Raw genomic sequence first — 26,141 nt, forward strand, 5'->3', positions numbered from 1 at the left:
GACCCGGCCTCGTCAAGCCTTCCAAAAGATTGACAGCAGCACAGTCCAATAGGCAGCCAAGTAGAGCGATTTCGCAAGGAGTTTGGGTGACTCTAACCAATAGAATGAGAGATACTATTTGACGGACGGAAGGCAGGACAAATGGGAGTATTGGGCGTATTCCGGCTCTGGACCGATCCCACTCTTTCCACTGACTGATGATAAAGAAAGCCAATAGAAAGAAGATGATAGTTAATTGACGGATCGTTCAGGCAGTCGCTGCTCAAGTTTTCGCCCCTTTCCTCCTGACTTTGTGAAGATTTTTTGTGAGCGGAGCGAATGAGAAAGCAGCCGTCGCCCGGTCTGCTAAAATCGCAGGAACGAGGGGCGCGACTTTGGGAAGTTGTTTGGATCGGGAGGATTGTAGAGCAGGTAAGGTCTCTTCCTAGTAATGCACCATCCTAATCGCTCGGAGGGAATTGCACACTCGGATTCTTTAATTACCAGTCCCCACTTTTTTCCTGTACTGCTGAAGTCACTTGGGATAGTACACTGCCATGAGTAAACACAACAGCGTTTGATTTCTATACAGTGTCGCTTTGGGTTTTTCATTGAAATGCATCCCCAGCAGAAATATGCGTCTCCTCCCGGTCTCTCCTTGTGTCAGAACGGTCAGGAATGCTGGACAGCCGACACGCCTCCTGTCGGGATCAGATTCGAAACATGTTGATGTGATGACTGCTGACGATGATTATTCTTCTGCATTCAATGGCTGGTGGACGCATTAAATTAGTAAGCACTTTCAGCTGGGGCCATGGTAATATAAATCAGAATAGCTTATTCAAGGCTGGTCAATGCTTGAGTGTCTTCACGATTTCCGGGTCTCTTTAAAATTGTAGCATATTAGTTGCTGGTAGAATCTGGAACTGGTCCAGTTAAGCCAGTAACAAATTGGTTTAGGTTTCATTAATGAATGAAGTGGAATAAACACTCACAGACACACCAGCCCTCCAGGATCAAAACTGGACACCCCTGGTCTAGCTCAAAGGGTGTAGGAGTTACTTGCAGTTTATCTGCCATGGCGTGCTGTAGATTCACACCTTATTATTGGCTTTCAGAGAGTGAGGTTTTCTGTAGCCGTGTGCAGCTCAGTCTCCTGGCATGCACAGGTTCAAGGGTTGTAACGCTGCCTACTGTGAGACTGTTTATTCCAAATGTAAAAATGCTGGTGCAATAGACCCATATGTATACTGTATATGGCATGGAATATACATTGCATTAAAGTCAACCATAAGAAGACAACAGAGACTGACGATTGGTCGTAAACGGGCTTCTGTCATGTTGTTCCTGTGGCTGGACTCGGGAACTGCAGAATGTTTCTCTCTCCCACAATGACTGTCATAAGGACATATCGCCTTGTGTTTGAGCTGTCACTCAGCAAAGTTTGAAGCACTGAAAATGGATGTCCACCTCCAGTCCTTAAGGGCTGCAGGCCATCTGCTAATTATCTATAATTATAACTCCTCATTTTGAATACAGCTGTTTTTGTTGATGTAAATAAAATAAAAATACATTTATACAGGGTTGCAACTCACAACTGGCAACCCACTGAAGCTCAGTACCTGGATGGGAGACCTCCAGGGAAAAATTAAGGTTTCTGCTGGAAAGGGTGTTATTGGGGCCAGCAGGGGGGCGCTCACCCTGCGGTCTTTGTTGGTCTTAATGCCTCAGTATAGTGACGGAGAAACTTTACTGTAAAAAGGCGCCGCCCTTTGGATGACAAGGATGAGACGTAAAACCGAGGTCCTGACTCTCTGCGGTCATTAAAAATCCCAGGATATTTCTCGAAAAGAGTAGGGGTGTTACCCTGGTGTCCTGGCCAAATTTCACATTGACCTTTACCAATCATGGCCTCTTAATAATCCCCATTTATAAATTGGCTTCATCACTCTGGTGTCCTCCCCAATGATAGCTAATGTGTGGTGAGCGTTCTGGCGTACTATGGCTGTAGTTGCATAGTGATGGATGCTGCACATTGATGGTGGTGGGGGGGAGTCCCCATTACCTGTAAAGCACTTTGAGTCCAGTGTCTAGAAAAGCGCTATATAAGTGTAAGGAATTATTATTATTAAATTATACTCTCCTTTATTTTTCTCAGGCTGCTTTTTGCTGAGCAGGGATTTCCACCCCAAGATCCGCTTTAAAATGAAGGGGCTTTACTGTAAATTAAGTGAAAGTACTGCGGAAGAAGTGAAGTTTGTCATCCAAGAGACGGTGAGTGCAGACAGCTTCAGGAAAAGAGCTGCAAAGTCATTCCCACTTCAGTGATTTGTGACAGCACAGAGACTAGAGACAGGTCACGTGGAACCCATTCCGCAGCCACTCTCTGTCCTCATGGGCACTATGGCTGGCTCAGTGAAAATGAAGGCATCCCATTGATAAATCGCTTTATGTGTGAGTTTCAGCTGCGGGGGGAGTGAAAATTGCAAATTTCAAGGGCGTCCATCTGACAAAGGAGTCTTTTAATGTCTGTTTAGAAATGCATGACCGCAAAGTTCCTACCTCAGGGGTTAAACTCAGCTTATTCTCTTAGACCTCCTCTTAAAACTACTCTATACTACCCTGCTGATTCCCTTTCTACAGAGTGTTTGGGACAGTGTGGCAAAAGATTGAATATCACTCCTGTTTTCATAAGCAGAAAAGGCCATATTTCTCTTTTTTTTTTATAATCCAAAAGCAATTGCTCCAATACATAGTTACACACCAGCTGTAAAAACACTTTGTAGAGCCAGTGTCAAAAATGTAAGGACAATCCAAAAGAATAGTAGAAGATCTTTTTTTCTAAATTCTTCTGAAGGCTACCGGCCGATTCAAGCATATGCACCAAGAAGTCTGTGCTTCCTGAATGAAGGGCTATATGTGACTGTCTTTCAACTGCTGCAATACTTACACACCAGACAGACAAAAGCACTTCCTGAATTCACTGTACAACATACGCCACTGTGTGATTTTGCCATTGGCATTCTAATATAATTGCTTTGTGTTTTTCTATACCCATTTTTTAGAACAGAACAAGCTGGGCAAGTGAAAGACGATGGTTCTGCAGCTTTTTCCTAGCAGCAGTATATAAATGTAATACTTTGCTGTAGGTCTAGCAAATGATCTACTAATATGTCTCTATACTGTATTTAGATTGTCAACTTGGTGGCCTGGGGAAGACGGGAGGGATTCAACTTTTCAAAAATTAGAAATCCTGTCTGGATTGAAGTCTGGCTAAAGTCTGCATAGCTGTGTGACTAACTGCATAACAGCATCTCTCTCAAAAGCTGCTGAAGTGTGTCTTTACAACCAGGCAGAAACCAGCACCACATATGAAGTCAAGAGTTAAAAAAAAAAACACAGCCAGGACTGTGACTGTTTGTCTGTCTGGTAATATTACTAATAAACATGGCATTAGCAGGGGTAGTCTGAAGACTACTTTTCACCAAATAATACATTTAAGTGTGGACAGTACATTTACAAACCATATGTCCTTTTGCCCATTGTAACTTTGGAAAAGGAAGAAACAATCGAAAACGTTTTTGAGGAATTAGGAATTGGAAATCAGTACACTCAAAATGGGCTTATATTTCTGCAGTTTGGAAGTACAACTTCGTCAAAGACGGCCATCCTTTTCAGCTAGGCAGTTCCTGGTCGTCAGATGAAAGCCGCGCAGCATCACAAATACGAGCCAACTGTTGGCCAGACGCTGTGAGCTCAAGCATATCCAAGACCATGTCTAAAACCCAAAGCGGTTGAAAAGCTTGAGGTTGTAATTAATATTAGAAATTTGAGAGAAGCATTTCCAGAGATGGTCTTGGGCATCAGCCTTCTCACAATATTGGAAGTGTAGCAGAATGACATGTCATGTCAGCATTTGGTCAATCTAAAATGTAATTTACTTCCTTACGTATTTTCAGCACACATATCTGTTTTCCCAACTCTTCTATTTATAACCCAGGAGCTCCCAAGTGTTCCCGGCAGCCACTTTGTCAAAGTGCAGGTGAAAGCGTGTGCCCTCAGCCCGTTGGATACCGCGGTAAGAAGTCGTCGGTCACCTGGAAAAATATCCAGTTTATTCCATGTGTCCTTGTGTCCTTTGCCCAGTTTAAAACTGTGCTTGTTACACCATTCACCAGAAACTTCAATCTGTTAATGTTATCTTATTTCACATGGTTATTAAGTCTGCTGTTTAAAATTAAAACTGGGCCATAAAATGTTATTAAAGCCTCATTTTTAGAAGCTATAGTATATCTTCAGGGCTGTGTTGTATTCAGGTGAGTAGCCCTACTATTGTGAAAATGCATACTGTACTGATAGGAAGGCTGGAAATGGGAATCTCTTTTTTTATTAGTTTATTTTGCTTATACTTTTATCCAAATCATCCATTTATACAGTTGGACATGTTAGTGCAGCATTGAATGAATTTGCTGAAGGGTAACACTACCAGTGCCCACCGAAGACTGAAAGCTACAGCCTTGGAGTCAGGAGTTTAGAGTTCTGGACAGTACTCAGCAGGGCTGCCTCCTGAGTTACTGTACTGTATATACACCCTATATACCTTCCCTCGATTTGTGAGCATAATTTGTTTCTCAAAAACATTGTCAACAGAAGATTCATTTGTATTATTTTAGAAACGAAATCTTCATTCCAGAGCTCCAGAAAATCACCCAATATTACTTATTTTTACTCTGAGAGAGTACTGATTTGTCAAGGTGAGAGGTCATTCTATAAGCATAGATCAGTTCCAAAGGACACATTCTCCTTTTTAGTGAAAATCTATTTGTACATGTACAAACCAGATACACAATTGCCTTATTAGTGCAAAAATCCTTATAAGAGCTGTTCATACATCGAGGGATGGGTGTATATCTGTGTGCTGGGAGGTGGTTGTCCTTTTTTTTTTGTATAAGTCATGGCCCTGTGCTTTTTCACAGTGATCTTGTAAGAAAAGGGAAACGCAGCATGTCTTTGAAATAACAAAGATTTATGTCCTGGGTTCAGGTTTCTCCGTCTGATTTTTTTTTTCCCCGATTGAGCCAAATCCCTTTTGTTCTGAGGCAATGATAGGGTTGCAGTGCTCGTGTGAAACTGGGGATTGTCCAGTGTTGCAGTGCTGAAAGTGCTCTCCCTGAGGCCTTGCCACAATAGACATTGCTTGCTGTAACCCCCAGCATTTACACCTTTCTCTTCTTAGCTTCTGAAGGACCTGAAATTGCAGCAAGACTTAGTGCCAGTTGGAAGAGAAATTGCCGGAGTAGTCCTTGAAGGTGAGCGAGATTACATTCGTCAGCAGAGTTGTCCTGGTCCCATCGGTTTTGGTTTTGCGGCACTAATGCAAGCACATTTACAGTAGATTCAGAACCCACTTGTTCAGTAACCTCCAAATGTACCGAGACAGAAAAGTCAAAACTGTTCAATTTACTTTATAATGAAACATACAGCATGTTAGTTCTATTAAGATTTAATATGTGCTTGGGATGATCGAAAAATAAAAAGTTATATTGCACTTATAATTCATATTACTCTCATGATCAAAACTTGCTTCTCTGTAATAACAAAATAGATTTTGAGTTTGTTCTTATAGTGCTTTTGGAGGGCACTGCACTTTGTAAATATTTTTTTTTCTAAAATGAAAATTAAATCGGTATTTCATACAGACAACACCCTGGCTTTTTTTTTAAGAAACAGCTCTTATCATCTTATATTCTTAAAACACCTTATACCTGACGGTAACAGCCTAAAATTAAAAGGCTGAAGACTTACACAGTTGTTTCCCTCACATTTAGTTTTCATTTAACAACAACAACAATCTAAAATAAGACCATTGCCCTCAGGGTATCGGTTCTATTTTAACAAGTATCACAGATGTTACATAAGGTTTATACCTTGAGGAAAAAAGCTAGAGGTTTTAAAATAGACACAACACTGTATCTGAGCAATATTGTCTTTTTAAGTAAGCATTTGGCTCAATCTGCTTTCAGTGAGTTTGTACAAAATAGTAAAAAATAAAACTGTTTGACACAACAGTATTATTTGATGTTGTCTTTTTATATCGCTTTTGGTTGTCTAATGGGAAGTCCTGTTTGGATGAGCTTGCTGTGATTGTTCAGACCAAACTGCCCTTTGTAACCTGGAATTTCCACTTTCATAATGACCTCACTTCTCCTTTAATGCCCTCATGCCAGCTCAGGGTGAGAGAACTACACATGGAACTTCCTCTGCAAAATATGCACGTTAGTCCCTCGCCCAGCCGATTGTACACCAGCACCAGGGCACTGTCCGTCTCTGTGGGCTTTAAAAGCTCAGCCCAGTTCCGTTTTTATTTGGCATGGAGCCCTCCCACACTCGTTCATTGGCACATCAGAATAGGCTGTGCACCTGTCCAACGCGGAGGGAGAAAAACACAACTCCCCAATGGGGAAAAATGGATCCCTGGAGTCGGAGGCTAGGGGATTGCATACCCTGAGCCAACAGACCCACTGTGCCTTTAGTGGGAACGAGGACACTGCAGGCTCTTCCAAAGGGCACAGATGCGGGTGAGAGGGCAGCAGGGTAAATTGTGAACATTTAACCAGGAGACAGATGGCTTTGGGCCTCACATAACCTGGAGCATTGGCAGCATTTAGAAGGTAGCGCTTCAAGAATGGGAAGGACTGGATGAGATTTCAGCCTTAATTCAAAGGCTTCCTTTTCATGGACTGGTAGATTATTTCACAGTTGAGGAGCCCAGTAAATACTCTTATCTCCTGTGTTCTTTTTAAGATTATAAGATATCCAGCCGTATTGGCCCAGGCAGGTCCTCCCAGGTGTGTCTGTGATAAAACTCTTGCTTGAGAGGGCTTAGGCTAGACCCATTAGAGCTTCACTGGTAAATGGAGAAACTTTAAGATCTATTCTTAATCGTACTTAGAGCCAGTAGAGACTTCCATAATAGGTTTGTGTGGCAGTATTTCTCAGTTTAAATCCTGGCAGCAGATTGTGAATTAGTAAAAAAATAATGGACAGAGCACAGTCTGGGCTGCCTGATTGTACAGTGCTGTAACACTCTAGCCCAGGTGTGATGTTTCTAGCTCCCTTTTCGAGTGGATCCAGACCCATCCTCTTCATGCACTCTTGTGCAGCCTTCTCTTACAGGCAGGTAAAATTCGATATTAAATATATACCTTGTGGTAGAAGATATAATATAATCCTTCTATATGCAGACCACAGTGCAACTAAAGAAAATAAAAGCAACTAACAAACGGCAACCCACTGAAGCTCAGCAGGTGAGAGTCTGGTCAGTAACTGGATCAGTACCTGGTCAGACCTCCTGGGATAGCTAAGATTACTGCTGGAGTAGGGGGTGCCTCACCCTATGGTCTGTGTGGGTCCTGATGCCCCTGTATAGTGATGGGGACACTATATTGTAAAAAAGGAGCTGTCCTTCAAATGACATGTAAAAGAGAAGTCTTGACTCTGTGGTCATTAAAAATCCGAGGGAGATTCTTGAAAAGAGTAGACATGTTACCCCACCAGCTTGGCCTAATTTCCCTCTGGCCTTTACCAGTCATGGCCTTCTAATAAGCCCCTATGAATTGGCTTCATCACTCTGTTTTCCTCCCCACTGATAGCTGATGTGTGGCGGGTATACTGGGTCACTATGGCTGCCGTCGCATTATCCAGGTGGGGCTGCACATTGGTGGTGGTGGAGGGGAGTCCCCATTACCTGTAAAGCGCTTTAAGTGGAGTGTTAAGAAGAATGCTAAACAATGTAAGGAATTATTGTTATTAAAGGGTAACCTCATGCACAAAACACATGAATTAAGTTATTAGTGAGACACCTTATGAGCAAGCAGTTGAAATTGTGTATCAGTATTTAGACTGTTTAAATCTAGATATTAAAAGGCTAATTGGATTGAGAAGAATTTCAGTAAGTGTTCTCTACACTGGGAAAAAAGCAGAACTAGATTTTGCAGATAAGATTGACTTTTCATCAGTGCTTAATTAAATGCACTCTTTGTTTTATCAGTGTCAGGCCTCAGGTTTTCCTGGAGGAAATTTCTCAGCTTTAGTGCCGAACAGGCTGTGGAAATCTGAGCTGACAGCATCCTGTAACGTCATTTCTGTCTGTGTCCATGTGGAAAATGCAGATAAAATATAAAAGGGGCCTTGTGTATTAGGGAAATATTTTTGCCCTGTGCCTTCATTCTTTTCATGAATTTATTAAAATAATTTTAAAATTAGGTGGTGTTGTTTGGACCTACAGATCCTTCATGAATTAGGAAATCACTGTCCTCCTGCTGTGGGAAGGGGAATCCTTGAGAATTCCTGGGAATTCCTATCTCTCTGCCACAGTGATTGGTCTGGAAAGATGCGGTCAGTCAAGCTATGATACTGGGACTAGGGTAAATATAACATCACAGAGATTTAGTATCTCAGTCTGTGATCAAGAAAGATAAAAGATTACAGGATTTTCAAAGGTGGATGCAGAGAGATGGTATGTTTTTATGTTTTATTGTGAATGCTGCCCTACTTTGAGAAGAAATTTGAATCTGACATTTTCTTCTGTGAATCATGGGAAACGTTAGGTTTCAAGTCAAGCATCATTACCTACCAGGAGCAGTGGGATTGTGTTAACTTGGCTGCATTTTCATGTCTTCAGTTATATCAACTTCCATTGAAATGTCTGTGTGTTCAGGAGGTGCCAGCTCCAACAATGTGAATTGAGCCTTTTTTTGACGGACAGCAGGAAAACTTCACAGTGTTTTGTGTTTTGAGAGCAGGCGTGTTGGAATGTAAACAGCCGAAAAATAAAAGTGCTATTTTCTTTAATGGGAGGTGAGGTGATACAAAATTGTGGCTTGACTACATAGAAGTACAGTTTGCAATAAACTACACCAAGTCAGAAAAGACTGGAAAAGTCTGCCTGCTCTGGCCCCTAACCAACCTCTCGCCTTTGTCTTGGGAGGTTCCTGCTAAGCAGATCGGATGTGGTCAGTTTGGTCAACAGTGTGGCTATGAATTGTAACATACCCTGATCACATTTTGAATGGTCAGTTAGCAGTGTCCTGGCCCACTGGACTGCATGTTTTCCTTCTCATGTTGCAGAGCTGCTTGTTTTCCTTCTCAAGACCAGTGTCACGAGGGCAACATTCAAGGAAATGTTGGCAAAATACAGAAAAAATGATTGCGTACATTATAACAATATTGTTGTTTGAAATGACAGTAACTGTATCTGAGAGCTGTAACTGCTCCTGGTATCCAGATGTGTATAGTGTGTCATACGCAGCCTGGCTGTTTCAAAGTGTCCCTGACCAAAACTCAGATTAAGGCCTGTTCCTGCCTGCCTTTGCAAGCCAAATGGCCTGTTCTGTGGTTCCTTTCATCTGGACAGCATTGCTCCCCAGTTCTGCTGGGCAACACAGAGACTTCAATTCCTGCAGTGTGAACAGAGTCCTCCCAGCTTAGGGAGAGCATCAGCAAACCTTGATGGAAAAGAGAGGTAAAAATAACTGTTTAAAAGTGTGTATCAATTCATGGATTCTGTTTTTCCTGCTCTTTTCAGTTGGGCCCAAGGTGACATTCTTTCGGCCTGATGATGAAGTTGTGGGTAAGTCCAGCTGCAGGAACGCACAGTCCATCCTAAAGTTGTCATTGCGCTGGCAGAGACTGGCCTCCTGTGATGATTGTGTGTTCTTTGAAGATGAAAGGTGAATTGTTCTTCTTTTGAAATGCTTTGTAATCTAGTACTTATAGCTTGGTCAGATGTAGTTTTCCTTTTGTACCTCCTGCTCTCTGACCTCGGATGTGTGGGATAACAAATGATTAACATGCTTCCTCTTCTTTGTAATTTTTAGCTTCAGTTGTTTTTTCTCATGTGCCATTCAGTCGCCGTGGTGAAATGACAGTTCTGTGTAGATGTGTTGGTGACACCAAAGCTCTATTAACTCTTATGACTGACACGGCTCTTTCTTAAAACTTCTCTGACATTTTTTAAACCCTTAATGCCATAGAATTGTAATGGAGGGCAATACAAAGGTACAGATCAAAATAAAAACAAATTGGTAATGATGATTTGATTTGTTGGCAGCAATGTGGCACTCTCGACTTGTAACTGGGAGGTTGTGGGTACAAGTCTCATGGGCCACAGCTGTATAAGTGCATCCATGTGGGATTTGATATGGGTGCAGATGTCAGTCACTTTAGTTAAAAGGATGAGCCAAATTATTATTTATAAATTAATAATACATTATTTACGTGGTATATAAAGTTACTATATAGTGAAATAACAAGTACCTGTTGTCCAGGTATCCTGTTATCTGTAAATTTTGAACTGAGGCAGTCTAACAATTAGTGAGTGGTGTTATTAATATCTCAACCCCAAAATAATAAGAAAATCACATTTGTTCATTTCAAGCCCAGGAAGAGAGGAGTCACTATCTTCCTGTGACTGACAGTAGGTTTGGTTAAATTTGTCCAGCAGGAGAAACTTTTATACTTCAGGGTTTCTCATTAAAGACAGCTGTAACAGATTGAGTTCCCCTCCTCCGTATCACCCAGGGTTTTCTTTGCTGAGCGTAAGTAAGAGCTTTCATGTCATTTCATTCACTGTCTACAGGAATCCTACCACTGGACGCAGGAGTTTCTGGGCTGTGTGATGTTGTATTAATCCATGAGCATCATGTGGGTATGTTTCAAGCTTTGCTGTTATGTTGCATTAGAGCATAACAATTATAGGAGTCTTATAGAACTAGCATAGTCTAGGAAGTCCCACAAAAATCCTCATGATTCTAAGATGCATTTTCAGAGTTTTGTATTTTTACATTCTGGGTATCTTTTGAACAATACAGGGAAGAAAAAAAGACTGTTGTTGACTTTGCGCTGTGCTCCCATGCAGTCATTTCTACACTAAGACAGTTTGTTTTACGATTGCTTGCATTTCTTACCTTATAGAACGGTTGATGAAGTTCTTGTGTTCAGAAGCGTCTCTTCATGACATAATAACATAAATGAAAAAGTTGAGTCTCCAGCTGTACCTCTGAACTGAAACCTCTTTCGTACCTGAAAACTACCCTTAAATAAAAAAAGATGTCATACTCTTGTGATTTATCAGCAGTTGTCCTTCGGCTGGGTAGGATTTGACTGTCAGTCTGTAGCCACAGAGGTGCTCATATTATCTCTAATTGACCTGGTGTTCTCAAGGCTCGTAATTAGAAAGCTGTGTTGTTCATGGACACAAGCTTCTGTTTCCAAACCACACAGAGTAAACTGAAAGAATAATTTGACATCAGAGGCCACAGATGAGAGGACATACAGCTCATCCAGCCTGATTGGTAGTTGGGAGCTAATTTATCCTAATTGATCTTATCCAGTCCTTTCTTGAAAAAAAAACAGTGAACTGAGTGGCTTTTTCGGTTTCTGAGCTGCATTTTTCAGAAAGAAAATAATTGCACATTCAGAGCTTTTTAATTCTGTCATACCGTTATGAGTGAGCACAATGAGGAAGTCATCACAAATGTATTGCAGTGGCAGCTCTTGTTTATAACATGAAAGGGGAGGTAGCCTTCTGTCTTGAATTAAATGTGTGTATTTTGGCCTTTGGAATTTGATCATTTGAATGTTTTCTGAGACTGGAAACGTTGGAATTGTTGGAGATCTTCATGTCACAGTTGCCGTGATGGCACCCTTGTTGTGGAGACTAAAAAAAGAGGAATCCCCTGACAGAACTCCAGTGTATTAAATTGCTCAGACTATAGAAGTAGAGACAATACCACACTCTGCTCTGGCCAAAGCCCAGCTTTCTGGGGTCATTCTGCAAGCTAATGCTTTTGAATCTGGTAAGATTGTTCTAGTAAATATTCTGATTGCATAATACCTGTATAAATATTAAAGACAAACTTTGTTGTTGGGCCTTGGATATACAGCTTGCCATTAAGAATCCTAGAAAAACAAAAGTGGATATAAACAAGAGAAGGTCAGTAATTTGGTTTCTAGCAGCTAATTGATCCAAGGATCTCTTGTCTTGACATAAGCTTCAATATCGTGGCTGGGCAGGTAGTTCCACACTCCTAAAACTTTAATGAAAATCGGTTTTCAGTTGGCCCACCTATTAAAAGCCCCCTTGAGCGAAGCCTCATGGCTTGCCAGGCCAGTGCTGTGCTTCCCGCTGGGAGCGGTGGCCCAGCTGAGTGCCGTCTGTCCTCCACAGTGCACAAGACTGAGAAGGTGAGCTGGGTGGAGGCGGCCGGGACGATCCGAGATGGGCTGCGTTCGTACACGGCGCTGCACGCCCTGTCGCACGTCACCGCAGGAAACACCGTCTTGGTTCTGGATGGGGCGAGTGTGAGTAGCCGCTACCCAGCCCGCACAGCCATTGCTTCAGTGCTGGGCGTCCATGTTGAGAGCACGGAGCGTTAGTCTCTTTGGGCCCGTGTGCAGCGAGGGGTCAGCGTCTAGAATAGAGCCATGTGAAAGGACAGGCGTTTCTTTTTGAAAACCAGGACAAAAGAAGGATTCTGAGTTTAAAGAAAATCTTATTTTGTTCACTAAAAATGAAATATTGTAGGTGGCTGGATGTACAGAAGCCGTTTCCTGGCTAACAGGGGCACACCCCACATTGCGGACAGGGTGGTCGCTGCTGTGTCAGCTGGTGCTGCTCTTCCTTCAGCATCAGTAAGAGCTGCCAGAGGCCCAGGTGCCCGAGCCTCCTGGGACACTTGAGTGACACTCATCAGAGGTCACTTTGCAGTAGTTTGAGCACCATTACAGCGAAGGCCTCTGCTTCTTGCAGAATCATCTAAAAAAACTTGTTTTTTCCATCCTATTTTAAATTCCCTTTTCAGAAGAATCCCAAAGGCTTGATCGTTCCTCATGACTCCAGAAAAGGATGAGAGTTACTTGAATGTTTTCGTCCAAATCTAAAATTCATGTTCATGTTAGGGGCAGCCAGTCAACTCATTTTGCCCCAATGTCATAGGATCAGACATGTCATGGATTGAGAAATGCTTCACCAGAGGTTTACATGGTTGTTATATTGGGTAAATTACACAAGCGCTGTGAAATGTTTACAGCTCTACACTGAAACAGAAAAAAGGATTAATGTACTTCTACAGATATTCTACAGATATTATAAATTGAGACGGAATTCAAAGTATTGTGCATCACAGTTGCCTTCTATAAAGGTACAGATGAAAACTGAAGCATTCTTAAACTGGGCAATGTCACTGTTATGGTAAAATACACTGTAAGTCTGCATAACTTGTAAAAACAGGAGAGGATGCTCCAATATTGTTCACAGTTAACATCTAGTTTCCTTCCAGGAAGAATTGTACGAACACTGTAATTAGAAGACTTTCCAGCTGTTGGCTCTTTTCCTGAGTTCAGAAAGAGATCCTCCGAATACATTTTAAAGTCCAAATGCAGCCAGTGAAAGCTGAATTTAAGCATTATTTTTACTTTTTAGATTGCATTTTTTTAGATGAATATATATATATATTTCCTTTCAGATAGAAATGTTTTTTTTACTAAACTCAGTTATTAAAATTGACTGGTGGTAAATAAACTTGGATAGTGCCCATGAAGAGTCCTTGATTCCAGTTTTGTGTGTGTAGCAATATCTACTCTTCCAGACGACTGAATTCTGCCTCCTTCCTCACGTGAAAGTAACTACCCTTCCCCTTCAGTTCAGCAGGGAGGTATTGTTTGTTTCGGGCTCAGATCTCCAGTGAGCCATCCCTCCTTCATATAGACCAGAGCAGCTGGTACGATAAAGTGAATAAAGACTTTGTAATGCAGTTATCGCATCAAGCTTCCTGCCACTGCTTATTTTATTGTCTTGCTTTCAGGTTGTTCATGTCTTTTTTTGGCCCAACTGTCTTGACGTCTGTGTTTTTCCTCTTTAGGGCTCCTAATAATCACCTCTGTCAGTACTGGAGGTTATTTAAAAAGCCGACACAGCTCTAAATAACTGCCTCTGCCTTCTGCCTAATACTGTTTCTCCTGTGCACTGGTACAGTGTGTATAACAGAGTCATTTACAGTCCTGTGTATGCCACAAAGGGAGTATTCAACTGGATATAGCAACTTCAAGCTTTTTCGAACCTGGGGCAGTAATGGCTCTTTTTCCTTTTGTGTTTCTAGCCGTTTGGTATAATTACAATCCAGTTAGCCCATTACCATGGCGCAAAGGTATTGTCTACTGCCTTATCTATTGAAGACAACCAGCGTCTGGAGCAGCTGAGACCCACTGTTGGTAAGAGAATATGTTCGCTTTTAAATTGTTCCAGGGGAGACGGGTTTCTGGGAGTGTTTCAGGCCCTCTGCTGCTGCCAAAGTCAAAGTTGGCTGTTTGAGTGCCTACACTGCCTTGTCTCAATGCACCATCTTCACTTAAGCAACAGCTAAAGAAAACTTGGTCCTGGTTGGGACTTGGATGTTAAGCCTCTTAAGATGAAAATCAGTTTATCACTGGAAGTTGGCAAACTCTATCCTGGACCAGAAATCCACACCATTGCAAATCTATAGTGTTGAGGCACCATTGTGTAAGAGGTTCTGCTTTTCAGATGAGCTGCTCAGCTGATGTTCCTATTGCATGCAGTTACTCTCTACAGAGATTTTTCTACCCCAAAGCCCTTGCTTAATATCTTCTCGGGCATTCTCTCTCAGCCTGCCAGGCACAGGAGACAGTTCAGACAAAGTAATTCCTCCTTTCTTTTCCTCATCGGGTGTACAGTTGATGCGCACAATGGTGCACTATGGCTGCCATGAGGGTACTTTCTCTTCTGTGGTGGATGAAGTCCCCACCTGCCTCTAGGACTAGAAATGAGAAATACCAGGTTTATTATTGATTAGCTTTATTACTCTGCTCGTCAGCAACCATGTCTCTGCTCCTGTGAGATCTTGTATCTTGGCACCAGTGCCTTCCTGTGAGATTAATCTAGAAAACCTGATGCCGAGCGATCCATGCCCCCCTAGCATGGTCTTGCTGCTGCAGCTCTCTGTCTTATATTCCACACACTGGAGGACAACATGGTTATTTTCTGATCAACATTTTTATGTAACCTTCAAACATAAGTAAAAAACAAATAAGAACAAACATCAAGACTACAATCATCATGACAGTACCAATACAGCCATACAATTTTATCCAGAGCTTATGTAATGCTAGTTTAATTCTATAGTCATGTGTATACATTGACAAGAATCAAGAACTTTTCCAAAAGCTGTGAAAATATCTTCCAAGATTAGATTGTTTTACAATTTGCCTTATTAGTTTTAGCAGTTGCACATGTCTATGTTTCACAATATATTGAAATGTGAGTACCGGGTATTTATCTGGTGCAGGGTCTGGGCTTATTCAGACTTGTACAATTGTCTTTTTTATTGCTATGAAGCCAACAAAAAGCAGTCTTTTCTCAGTTAAAGTGAAATTAACCAAATAATCATCATTCACCAAGCACCAACAAGCCTTTTGATTGAAGGGTATGCTGATTAGCTTTCCCAGTGTAGTACAGACATAAGTCCAGAAGGAAAGCATTTTTGACTGTGGGCATAGCAATGTGCAGGCCGTGTTAGAAAGCTGACAGTAACATTAACAAAAACTAAAGTTGGTAGGATTCTGGAAAAGCTGCCCAACTATGTTGTTCCTGGCTTCTTTCAGGAAACAGCAGAATGAGATTCCCGCATCAATGAATTTCTACAGTAACTACCCAACACGCTGTATGAACTGAATGGCCTCCTCTCATTTCTAACCTTTCTTATCTAACAGATAGACAAGTAATACATTGGATATATAAGTCTTTATCTTCTGTATCTGTATCTTGGATAACGTATAGCACTCAAATGAAAAGAACATTGATTCTCCTACAATATCAGCATTTTAAAAAGTATCTGAAAAATCGTGCATCCTTTTTGCAATGGACTTCATTTGTCACCAAAGTGAAATTTAAGTTTCATGAGTCACAGCATCCTGACTGCGTGCAAGGAGCCATCAGGGGCTCAGCTGAAGACATGTTAGTTACTTACAGGATGCCACAAAGGACGTGTCAGAATGTGGGTGCTGGGTACTGGCTATACAGGGAGTGTGTACACACAGTGACAGGGAGGGGTGAGAGCACTCTTCAACTGGAACTGCCACTGCAGTGTTGTGTATGATGGAAGTAAACGTTTAACATAGATTCGCTGGTGGAAGACAAAATATTGTTCCTAACTGCATTCCTGTCAGAAGTATAATACTGCCCACCTTGCCTTTCATAATCTTTCTTTGCCACATTCTTTTCAAAACAAAAACATCACTTTTATGATTAATTACAAAGATATGCCATTAAATTACAATCCTTTCACTTCATTACAGACATTCTTGGAGGCTTGTGTTATCAGCAAATGGTTGTATGATTCAACATACTGCAATTTTATCCAAAGCTAATGTGTTACTAGTTCAATACAGATGAAAGAAGCTAGTAAATTCAGGCAAGATAAAATTAAAATGAAGGTCTTCACTACTGAAAGTTTAAAAGCCTGTCTAGAAGCGGACTGATTTTAGGAAAGAGGAGGAAGTGGCACAGAGAAGAGACTGGAGCCCTGGTGCTTACTGTAGAAACTGTTGGGCCCAGTGCAGGGAGTGAGGATGACGCAGCGTCTCGAGTGTTAATGGTGTCTATGGTGTCGCATGGGTGAGGCCAGCAAACAAGTGACTCTCCCTCAGAAGCCTGTGGGCCCGAAGCCAGCGCCTCACCATGGGCCTGAACATTCACAGACCAGATAGGTGTAGGAGGCTGAGAAACAGTCCAGCAAGAGAGGTGTTTTTCAGCCATTGTTGAAAGCATGTGGAATTTCACCATACTTCAAGAAAGTGGTTGACTTTCCTCCTGGTGCTCGATGAGTTTGCTATGACTGAGCTAATTCACAGGGAGGGAAAACTGCCATTGGGAGTAGAAAATACAAGGTCCTGGAGTCTTAATTGGCTTAATGAAGAACAGTTTCAAACCAGAGGAGGCCATTTGGGTGGTCTAACCCATTTGGAATTTTGTAGCAAATTGATGTTGGAATCTCAGAAAACAACTCTTCACTTGTTTGAATCGCAGTATTATGACCTAAGCTCTCGATCAGCATGAATGTGATCCGGGTGGATGGTTTTGGCAGCTGAAGAACAGGGTGTGTTAAGGACAGTGCAGAGAGGCAGGAGCGATAGGGAACCAGCAGCTTGGCAGCACAGAACAGGATTATGGATTACATTGGAGCAGACGTATTAAGTAAAATGTCTCATCTCAGATTGCAAAACCTAATTAGAGCAGTAAGTGAAAACTGCCAGTACTTGCTCGGTAATAACTGAAAGTAAAAATAACCGATTTAGACAAAGGCCAGCCTCTTGTTGTACGAGGCGTGTTTAGAATGAAGCGGGGGAGGTTTGTTTAATGCACAAATCATAATTTGGAAAGCCTGGCAAGGGAAGTACAGATGCTTAAATTGGAACAGCAAATTTAGAAGACATTTCTGTAGAGGCTCCCATAAATTGGTCTGTTTCAAACTTATTAGTGAACATCAAAGGGGATAAAACACCTCCTCTAAATGACAGCCTTCTTGATGTTCCTATTATACTAACTTGAGACACAGATATCCTTTATGGTGAGTGTGATAGTGCTGTTTTCAGTTAATTCATATGAAATGAAATCTCTTCACAAAGGCACTTCTTCAGTTCTTAATCCAGAATGTACTTGGGTATAATTTATGTGTCTGGAAATGTCTCTAAAACTCTTGGGAAAGCATTTCTACCACTCCATTAGAATGGCGTCACAATGTGAGTGGAAGTCCTTTCTGTTCTCACTCTGCTTGTTGCTTCTACTGTTTCTCTTTCACCGCGACGACTTGCAAAGGTGTCCAGGAGTCGATAGTAGGTAAGTCTGCTGTATGGTGCCCGTGTTGAGTCTGCACATCGCCGCACTTGGAAAGTCAGGGCCCAGTTCAGATTTGTAACGTGTAACTGTATCAACTGATTGGGCAAAACCCGACGTATGTTTTGTGAGTGTGCAGCACCAAAGCGTTTGTAGCATGTTGCCGTAACCATCGAGGGTGCATTTTACAGCATTGCTCCAGAGAACTCCTTTGGGATGTAGTATCTGTAGTTTTGTCCTGACACCTTTTGTCATCCGGAAGTGGCAGCCGAAATTACAGTTCAATTTCAATGTTATTATTAACAAAATACAATTGTATTTTGTAAAATAATGTACAATTGTACAAAATACAACCACTGCAAATTACATTTCAATTAAAATTTTATTATATAAAGAATGCAATTGTAAATTGTTTAATCTTCTGTATCCACAAAAACATTGTCTCTTTTAAGCTCCAGTACTTGGCTTTTAACTGTTGGAAATATGCTATTTTACAAGTGCATGGCATGCCTTTCAAGACAGATGTGCTCAGTTTCATTTTATTTGTCCCGTGGAAGTTTTACACAGCATAGGTGAAAACAATTTTTAACGTCTTGCATCAGCTTATTCAGAGTCAGGTAAAAAACAACAGAAAATGCGTTTGCTTCCACACTTCACACTCCCTGCCTCAGGCTTAACGTTTGAATCAGTAATTGCCACCCCTGACTGCTTAAGGCGTCTTAGACATTCAAAGACAGATTAACTAGATGATTTGTGCAGATGTGAAAACCCTTCTAAGGAGCATTAAAGAGATATTACCTTCCCATTTTCTGAAAGCATATCTAAAAGTGAAAAGGTTAAGTATGGAACTCAAATGGTCTATTATTTTTCAGTCTAAAGCAAATTGTACTCCATTTACTGAGTACTCTGCTAGTGTCTCTGTCTTTTTGGTTTGTGGAAAGACCGTTCAGTGCTGAAGATGTTGTAAAAGGTGCATGAGTGGATCTAGAAGTGCTAGGGGCCAGACTGCAGTGCATGTCAGCTGAGCACCTGTGAGTGCAGACAACGTGTGACCTCTGACCTCTGCTTGCTTCCCTTCAGCCAGGGTGATCAGTGTGTGGGACCAGAAGTCAGCTCTGGTGGACATCTGCATGGAGGAAACAGGAGGCCTGGGAGTGGACATTGTCGTTGACACTGGAGGTGAGTACTTGGCCCCTTTCCTTCTGGTTCGTCAATGGCAACAGGTTGACATGGAAGATCTTTTTTCCTTGTTGAACTTCCAGATCTGCTGTGATTGGAAATGCGTTTACTGGCAATATGTGAAAAAATTAATTCCCCATGATCTGAATGCATAATTAATAAAATGTGGGCTTGAAAAATGTTCTGTTACCCAATATCCTTCCCTGTCAACAAAACAAAAAGAGAGCCTTGAGCTCTGAAAATGAGATGAGCCAGATTGTACCTTTCAAGTTAATTTAGTGACACTTTGACTTTGTTGTACTCACCATGATCCACAGAAAGAAGTTGCCTAGAAGAAGTTGTTCAAAAGATGGTACCTAAAACAAGTTGTTAACAATTACATTCATATTACTTAATATTCTGCAGATCTTCAGTATTTCTGTATAATAAAAGGTAAGCTGTGGTACACCTTTACAGGCTGGGCATTAAATATTATAAAAACATGTTAAAGACCTGTTGTCAAAGCTTGAAAACCATTTATTTCTGAAGGTAAAAAAAACCTTTTGTTCCTTTTGTCGTATTCCTGTTAACAGTGAGGCTGTATGGCGCAGATGAGGAATCTGCATCAAAGAAGCTGCTTCCTCACAAGCATGACATCATCACCCTGCTGGCTGTTGGAGGTCACTGGGTCACATCAGGAGAAGGCCTGCAGGTATGAAAGGCACATGCAGCTAGAGGATAGTTTCGGGCTGACTCTTCAACTCCTGTCCTTCATGCTTTTAAGGTATTTTTAAATGATGAACAGCTCTTGAAAGAACTGTCCCGGTTCTCTACAGAAACATATGGTCAACATTGGTGAATTTCATAAGGAGGGGCTTGGGAAATGTGATATAATAGTCCAATTGAGCAAATTACTTGTTCATTTAGGTGTTTAAGAATAAAATGTCAGCGACCCTTGGGGTCCACAACTGGACTTACCATCCAAGTATACAAGGTCAGAAGTCTTCCAGTGTTCTTAGTAATCCAAAGTGTCTAGAGTCACAAACTGCTTTCACACGGGTTCAACTCATGACTTACAGCAGCCCCCCACCCCCACATGATCCGTGACAGCCCAATGACAACCTCATCCCCGTATCATCTTCACCTCAGTGACGCCTTCATGTCGTCAACTCAGTGACGTCCTTCCCTTTGCCTGTTGTAACGCCATGACTGGAACGTGTTTTTCAGCAGGTACAGGTGCAGGCACAGATGAGTTTCACCACAACCCCAGTCACATCTACATGACTTTCAACCCCAGTCACATATACTGTATGGTGCATTATGAATACTACACTCAGGTGACTGACATTATTCTTCAGCTGTGGTTAATTTACTCTTTAGACTGTTTGCAATCGTTTTTACTCATAATTTGTTAATACACCGTTTGAAAAAACATATTGGAATTAGAATCGTTTGTTTCATTTTTAGTTTCTTGTTAGTACGGTTAGTGATTAGTTCCAGTACATGGCTCTGGCTGAAGCACAGTTAGATCTGTTTCGTTTGTGCAAACATGAAGACAATGTTAACTACGCTTAAAGAAGCGTAAGAATGTTTTTTTATTCAATTGCAATAAATTCCACTTGTGTTGGGCACATTTCCTAGGGCAGATTGTAGAAAATGTTATTGTGCAGGACAACAGTGGTTAGCATTGCTGCCTCTCAGCACAGGCCCTGGGTTCAATTCCTGGGGGTGCTATCTACATGGAGTTTTTTCTGTTTTTGTTTGCACAGCTTTCCTCCACAAAGATCACTTTATTAGCCACTTACAATTTCTTGCATTAGGAATTCATCTTTTCGCATACCCCAGCTTGCTCTCCATGAGACATAGACACATATACAGAAGCTTGGGGTCAGAGCACAGGGTCAGCCATTGTACAGCCCCCCTGGACCAGTTTTGGTTAAGGGCCTTGCTCAGGGGCCCAACGGAGTAGGATTCCTCTGCCGGCCGCGGGATACGACCCGGCAACCTTCCAGATCCTTAGCCACAGAGCCACTGGTAGGTCAAATGGCTTCTGGTAAAATTTCCCATGCTGTGTGTTTGTGCCTGTCTGTGTATGCCCTGTGACGGACTGGCATCCCATCCGGGGTGTCTCCTGCCTTGCACCTTTTGCATGCTGGGACAGGCTCCAGCTCCCCTGCCACTCTGGGCAGGATGCCAGTCCATCACAGGGCATAAACAGACAGGCACAAGCTGGATAATCTTTAGAAAATGGATGGATGGATGTTTCCTCATAAAGATAGGTTTAACAGTGTACTGTATATGCTGTCCATCTTTTCAAAACACCAGAAAGCCTATGCCTTGGTTTATTAGGCCACATCTTTACACTTCTAGACTCTTTTCCTTTTAGAGCCTTTCCATTCATTTACAAATTTCTCCCCCAGACCCCCCTTTGTGTGGACACTCTCGGTCACACCCTCTGTCCTCTGCTTTTCTCTCTCTTCCTCCTGCCTGAAGAAGCTTGGCAACCGAAACGTGGTGTTTTTTTTTTCTTTCTACTTTTTGGCACGGAATGAACCTCTTGCCTTTCCCCTTCCCGAGCCGACGCCCACCAGGCCAGCTGCAGGAAGACCAAGGACTCCTCTGGTAATGCGCAGGGGAAAGGGCTTGATCCTGGCACAGCGCCCCCTGCTGCTCTTCAGGGAGTCACTGAGCGAGGAAATCAGGAGGTTGCGATTGGACCTCGTGGTGGCGAATGCGTGATTCAGTGGTCTGCATTCCTCTCTTCCCAGCTGGATCCCCCAGACAGCCGAGGCCTGTATCTGAAAGGAGCCACAGTGTCCTTCCTGAACGATGAAGTATGGAATGCCTCGGCCTCTTGCCAGGGGAAGTACCTTCGTATCCTTTACAGCAGCTGAAGGGCCTTTTATCTCTCCCCGGAGAAAGCTGGTGTGTGCACACAGAGCTGGTGAATTACTGCTCCTCACTTCCACTGGCTCAGCTGTCATTAAGCACAGGATTGTATTGAAAGTGTGTTTCAGTGGCATGCAGCACCATGTTGCATATCTGGAGATTTCAATAGCCTGCCCAAACACATTACTGAGGCGGTATCTTCGTAATGAGATCCTAAAACCAATTGGTCGATCAACCTGAGCAAAGTGAAGGCCCAGTGAAGAAGCTTAAACCTGTCACACACAACACCAGATTCACAGTTAATATACTTCTGTGTCACTTTATACATCCTCATCTGCCATGTATGTACAGCTACTTCAAGCAGTTAACAAACCGCATCATCCAATGAACTTCAAGGGGAAGATCTTTCCAAGTCTGCTGTGTGTGTTTGAATTGGGCTTATCACCCCCAGCCTCCTGATGCTCTGTGGCTTCATCTGACAGGAGTAGCAGGCCAGTGCTAACCTGAAGTTAATCAGTGCTCCGAGAGTAATGTAACATGGAGAAAGTGTCTGAAGCACCTGGGTCAGTGAACACAGTGGTAGGTTCATGGCAGTAAAGCTAGTGGCCTGTTCAATCCATTCTTGTCCTGGCGGCTCTGAGCTCTGAAGACTAGACTATTGCAGGGTCACTCCCACCAGCACTGGTGCGTTTGTACAGAAGGCTGTACTGGGGCTGTCAGGGTCAAGTCTTGTTCGAGGATACTACAGCAGTTGTGGATTCAAACACACATCCCACCAATAAGGAGTCCAGGGTTTTTGTGGAAAGAGGGTTCAGATCTGATGGACCTGAATGCAAAGCGCAGTGAACATTTTTCCCATTTATTTTGAAAATTGACGTTTGTCAGGTAGCGGCACCGTACACGTGGTGCCTGGGTTTATACAACTGTAGTTTCATTTTTTACTTCTTTTTGACCTTCATCACTTTTTCAGACATACTAAAAGATGTGGTTGAGAAGCTGTCCAACAAGACCTTCAGGTACAGTACAGATGAAACTTTCTGCCCCCCAGTGTTTCACAGCACAGAACCCCCAGTCAACGTCATGTGGGTTTAGCACTTAGATCTTCCAAGCATTCAACAGTGCAAATGTAGTGCAGGACAACAAAGCTTCAATAAAAGAAGGATTATATTGAAGCTGGTTTAGTTCTTAGATGCAGTTTGAAAGAGTTGCTCATTGTGCAAAATTGTGCATGAATGCTTCAAAAGATGTTTTGCTTTGAATGACACATTCAGAGAGCTTTAACACTGAATATCCGTGTTAAATAATGTTATAATATCATTAACATTAACCTACATTGTTTAGGATGCTATTAAGTGTTTTGTCTTTCGTGGTTTAACACTCCCTGTCTTGGACATTGGAATTAACAGTTGACAGTTTTTCAGTAGTCCTATCTTCTTAAAGGTCTAATAGCACAAACTATTCAAATATTTGTACAGTGCGTAACCAAGATTTCAGTCAATTAAAGGCATTACAGTATATAATGTCACAACTAACTAAAATATATTTTACTTGACAGTATTGAAATGATTAAACAAATCAATTATAAATTAAGTACTGTAGTAGATTGATGTCAACCCACTAGAACAGGTATAGTGTTCTCTGGAGACTTGCATTGTAAACAAGATAAATATAATATGTGTTTTTCTAAAATGACAAGAAACTAAATACATTTAAGTTGAGTATTACTATATGAGTGAGCAGGGCAGCTCTGCCCACACGTGCTCACTGACAGGTCAGAGGTCACCTGCGCTCCCTGAGAGATGAGTTCATACAGTGCTGTAACCTGTGTCTGAAGAGTTCACATCCCTGGGCAGCAGGAAACTCTGCTGCTGAGAAACACTTTGTGTTTCAGTTCAGGCATGAATTAAAGTGCCCGAAAGATTGATAGCTCCTTAATTGGCTGAAGGCAAAACCCTACAGAGTTTCTACTGCTTTAATATATTTTAATATGTTCCTTTTTTCTTCTCCGTGGATCCCTGGGGCCTTTTCACAATGTTTGCTCTCATTCCAGGCCGCTGTTGGAAGACCCGGTGCCTTTGTACGAAGCCACAGTTTCTATGGAAATGGTTCAGAGGAGGAGAGTGAGAAAAAGGCAGGTTATTCAGCTCTGACATCCCCGAGACCAGCAAATGTCAGCAGGACCCTGGAACCGCGCCGGAACATTTTAAGGGAAAAAAAAAAAGGTCCCCGTTGCTGCTCTTTGTCTTAAAGTCATGTCAGTAAAACGTGTAACATTGTGAGACTGTGGCCTTCCAAAAGGGAAAGTTGCTATCCTCTTGTCGGTCTGTAAATACTGTTTGTAGTTCAGGGGAGTGTCTTGTCCAGTTCGGCCCCAGCATGGTTCTGTCCAACACTGCACTTGTATCGCACACTTGCCCCACTGCTGTGTACATGAGGATCCTTTGGAGCCCATCTTCTTCTTTTCCCCATTAAAGTTCTGCTTAATGTATGTCTTTGACTACATACTATACTGGTTGAGACACCCGGGGAAGCCTTTCTTGATTTTCCTGTAATTATGGACTGTTTTTGTTTTTTGTTTTTAAACTGCACAATCCAAAACTGGCGAAATCTATCCACTATCGCCTCACTGCTTTGGTCCACCTGTATTCTCCGTTGGCACGGTGACGAGTCTTGAAAAGGGGGACAGTTTTCAATGCGCTTTCACTTCCTAAGCATCTCAAGGTCGGGGTCAGTTTTAATTTGCAAGCTGTGTCCTTGACAGTGTTGTTTTTTTTTTATCTGAGCTCCAGTCTTAAGAATTTCTTTCCAGACCAGGCCCCTCGCTCTCGCTGTCTGCATTGGCCGCTCCTCAGTGTGACAAAAGGTTGCTGGCCAGATGCCCAGCTAGTTCCCTTTCTGTACCGACTTGCTCCTGATGGTGTTTCTTTAAAAGAAACTATTTCATCGACACCTCACTGAAAAAACTCTACTGCCGTGGACAGAATGTTCCACAAAAGTTCCTGCAGATTTAGGGGAATGTGAACATTCAGTAGCTCTGGTTGTTTCACGATGCGAGAATGCGGAAACCACTAGAGAGCATGCATTAAATCAGAGAAAGCTGGTACAGACGTAGGCAGGACACCTAATAAGGGAGAAACAGCTAAAGGTTTATTCCATGCTGAAAGGAAAAGGAAAGGCAAAACATTTCGTCTGTGGGGCCTTCTTCAGATGTCACATCATGCCTGTTGTGTCGCTTCCTTTCCTTTCAGCATGGAATAAACCTTTACCTGTTTCTTTGCAGCCTACACATGCTCCCTACTTGAACTTCATGGATGCCAGCATTGACTTCACCTACACAAAGCGGAATTAGAAGCCTTTTTAGATGGTACTGTTGTGAAGTGGCCAGGCCTAATTAACATTTACATACAGTTATAGCGATATGTTTGTTCTTAAAAGACACTGAAACCCCGAAATTAGTTCCTCTTACAGAAAATGCAGCAGCTACCACCTAAGCCTTAAAGAACTGTTTGGACTTAACCTGAAAAAACTGCTCCGTGAAATACCTGAATTTGAAAACGTGAAGTGAAGCAATCTCAGTTAATATCAGACTTCCAATATCATAAATGTGTATAAACTCCTTTTGCAATTTAAATTTTCAGGTAAAAAAAATAATAATTTACATCCATCAACTTAATGAAAATCTCCTGTAAAGAGTTTTTTAAATACATTTAAAATGATGGCATTAGAAACCCAAGATATTTACAAGCCCAGGTTTCCCAAAATAAAAAGAAAACTTTAAATTAAAAATTATTCTCCAAGAGCCCAACTGGGCACACTGGCACTGCAGATGTGCCTGTTTATAGAGCCAGGCCAGTGTCTCTCTTCACCTGCTCTTTGTCCTGTCAGAACAAGATCCTCTTGTGCCTTTTCCTGCTGCCCCCCCGCTTCCTACACTCACAACTTAAACAGGGTTCAACTGCTAATCAAGTGACACATCTCTGACCGCAGGAGTCCGGCCTTAAAAGTATTTTTTAGATTGAAGACGTTACACCAACGGACTTGTTGTTTTATCATTTTTATCCAAAAATGGAAAATAAGTAAAGTGGCAGGTGTTATTTCCTTTATACCAAACAATAGAACATACAACTTTTCACTGTCATTCTATCTGCTGCGTTAAAGTGCTGATGCAGTATGCCAGGTTCAGCATTTAAGTAATGTGGAGTGAACG

General features: G+C 42.0%; 1 protein-coding gene across 2 annotated transcripts; it reads left to right on the plus strand.

Annotated features, from left to right (window-relative positions):
* Positions 1-12: 12 nt before the first annotated feature.
* Positions 13-24,422, plus strand: cryzl1 (crystallin, zeta (quinone reductase)-like 1). 2 transcript variants are annotated; one of them, XM_015363759.2, is made up of 14 exons: positions 13-411; positions 2,138-2,253; positions 3,980-4,057; positions 5,216-5,288; positions 9,566-9,610; positions 10,619-10,687; positions 12,209-12,342; positions 14,139-14,250; positions 17,870-17,890; positions 18,968-19,066; positions 19,639-19,757; positions 21,814-21,919; positions 22,905-22,950; positions 23,985-24,422. In XM_015363759.2, the coding sequence occupies exons 2-14, from the start codon at positions 2,185-2,187 to the stop codon at positions 24,082-24,084; spliced, it is 1,071 nt and encodes a 356-aa protein (XP_015219245.1). In that variant the 5' UTR covers positions 13-411; positions 2,138-2,184; the 3' UTR covers positions 24,085-24,422. The 2 variants fall into 2 exon arrangements, with proteins under 2 accessions (XP_015219245.1, XP_006639104.1); XM_006639041.3 differs by lacking the exon at positions 17,870-17,890.
* Positions 24,423-26,141: the final 1,719 nt, after the last annotated feature.

Source organism: Lepisosteus oculatus, chromosome 15 (assembly GCF_040954835.1).
Source record: "Lepisosteus oculatus isolate fLepOcu1 chromosome 15, fLepOcu1.hap2, whole genome shotgun sequence".
Lineage (NCBI taxonomy): Eukaryota > Metazoa > Chordata > Actinopteri > Semionotiformes > Lepisosteidae > Lepisosteus > Lepisosteus oculatus.

Bases quoted from the DNA above. Each gene is read 5' to 3' on its own strand.
- cryzl1 (XM_015363759.2), top strand. From the start codon at position 2,185: ATGAAGGGGCTTTACTGTAAATTAAGTGAAAGTACTGCGGAAGAAGTG. The intron at 5,289-9,565 runs GTGAGCGAGATT...TGCTCTTTTCAG, and splicing joins TGCCGGAGTAGTCCTTGAAG to TTGGGCCCAAGGTGACATTC. The intron at 14,251-17,869 runs GTAAGAGAATAT...CGACTTGCAAAG, and splicing joins GCAGCTGAGACCCACTGTTG to GTGTCCAGGAGTCGATAGTA.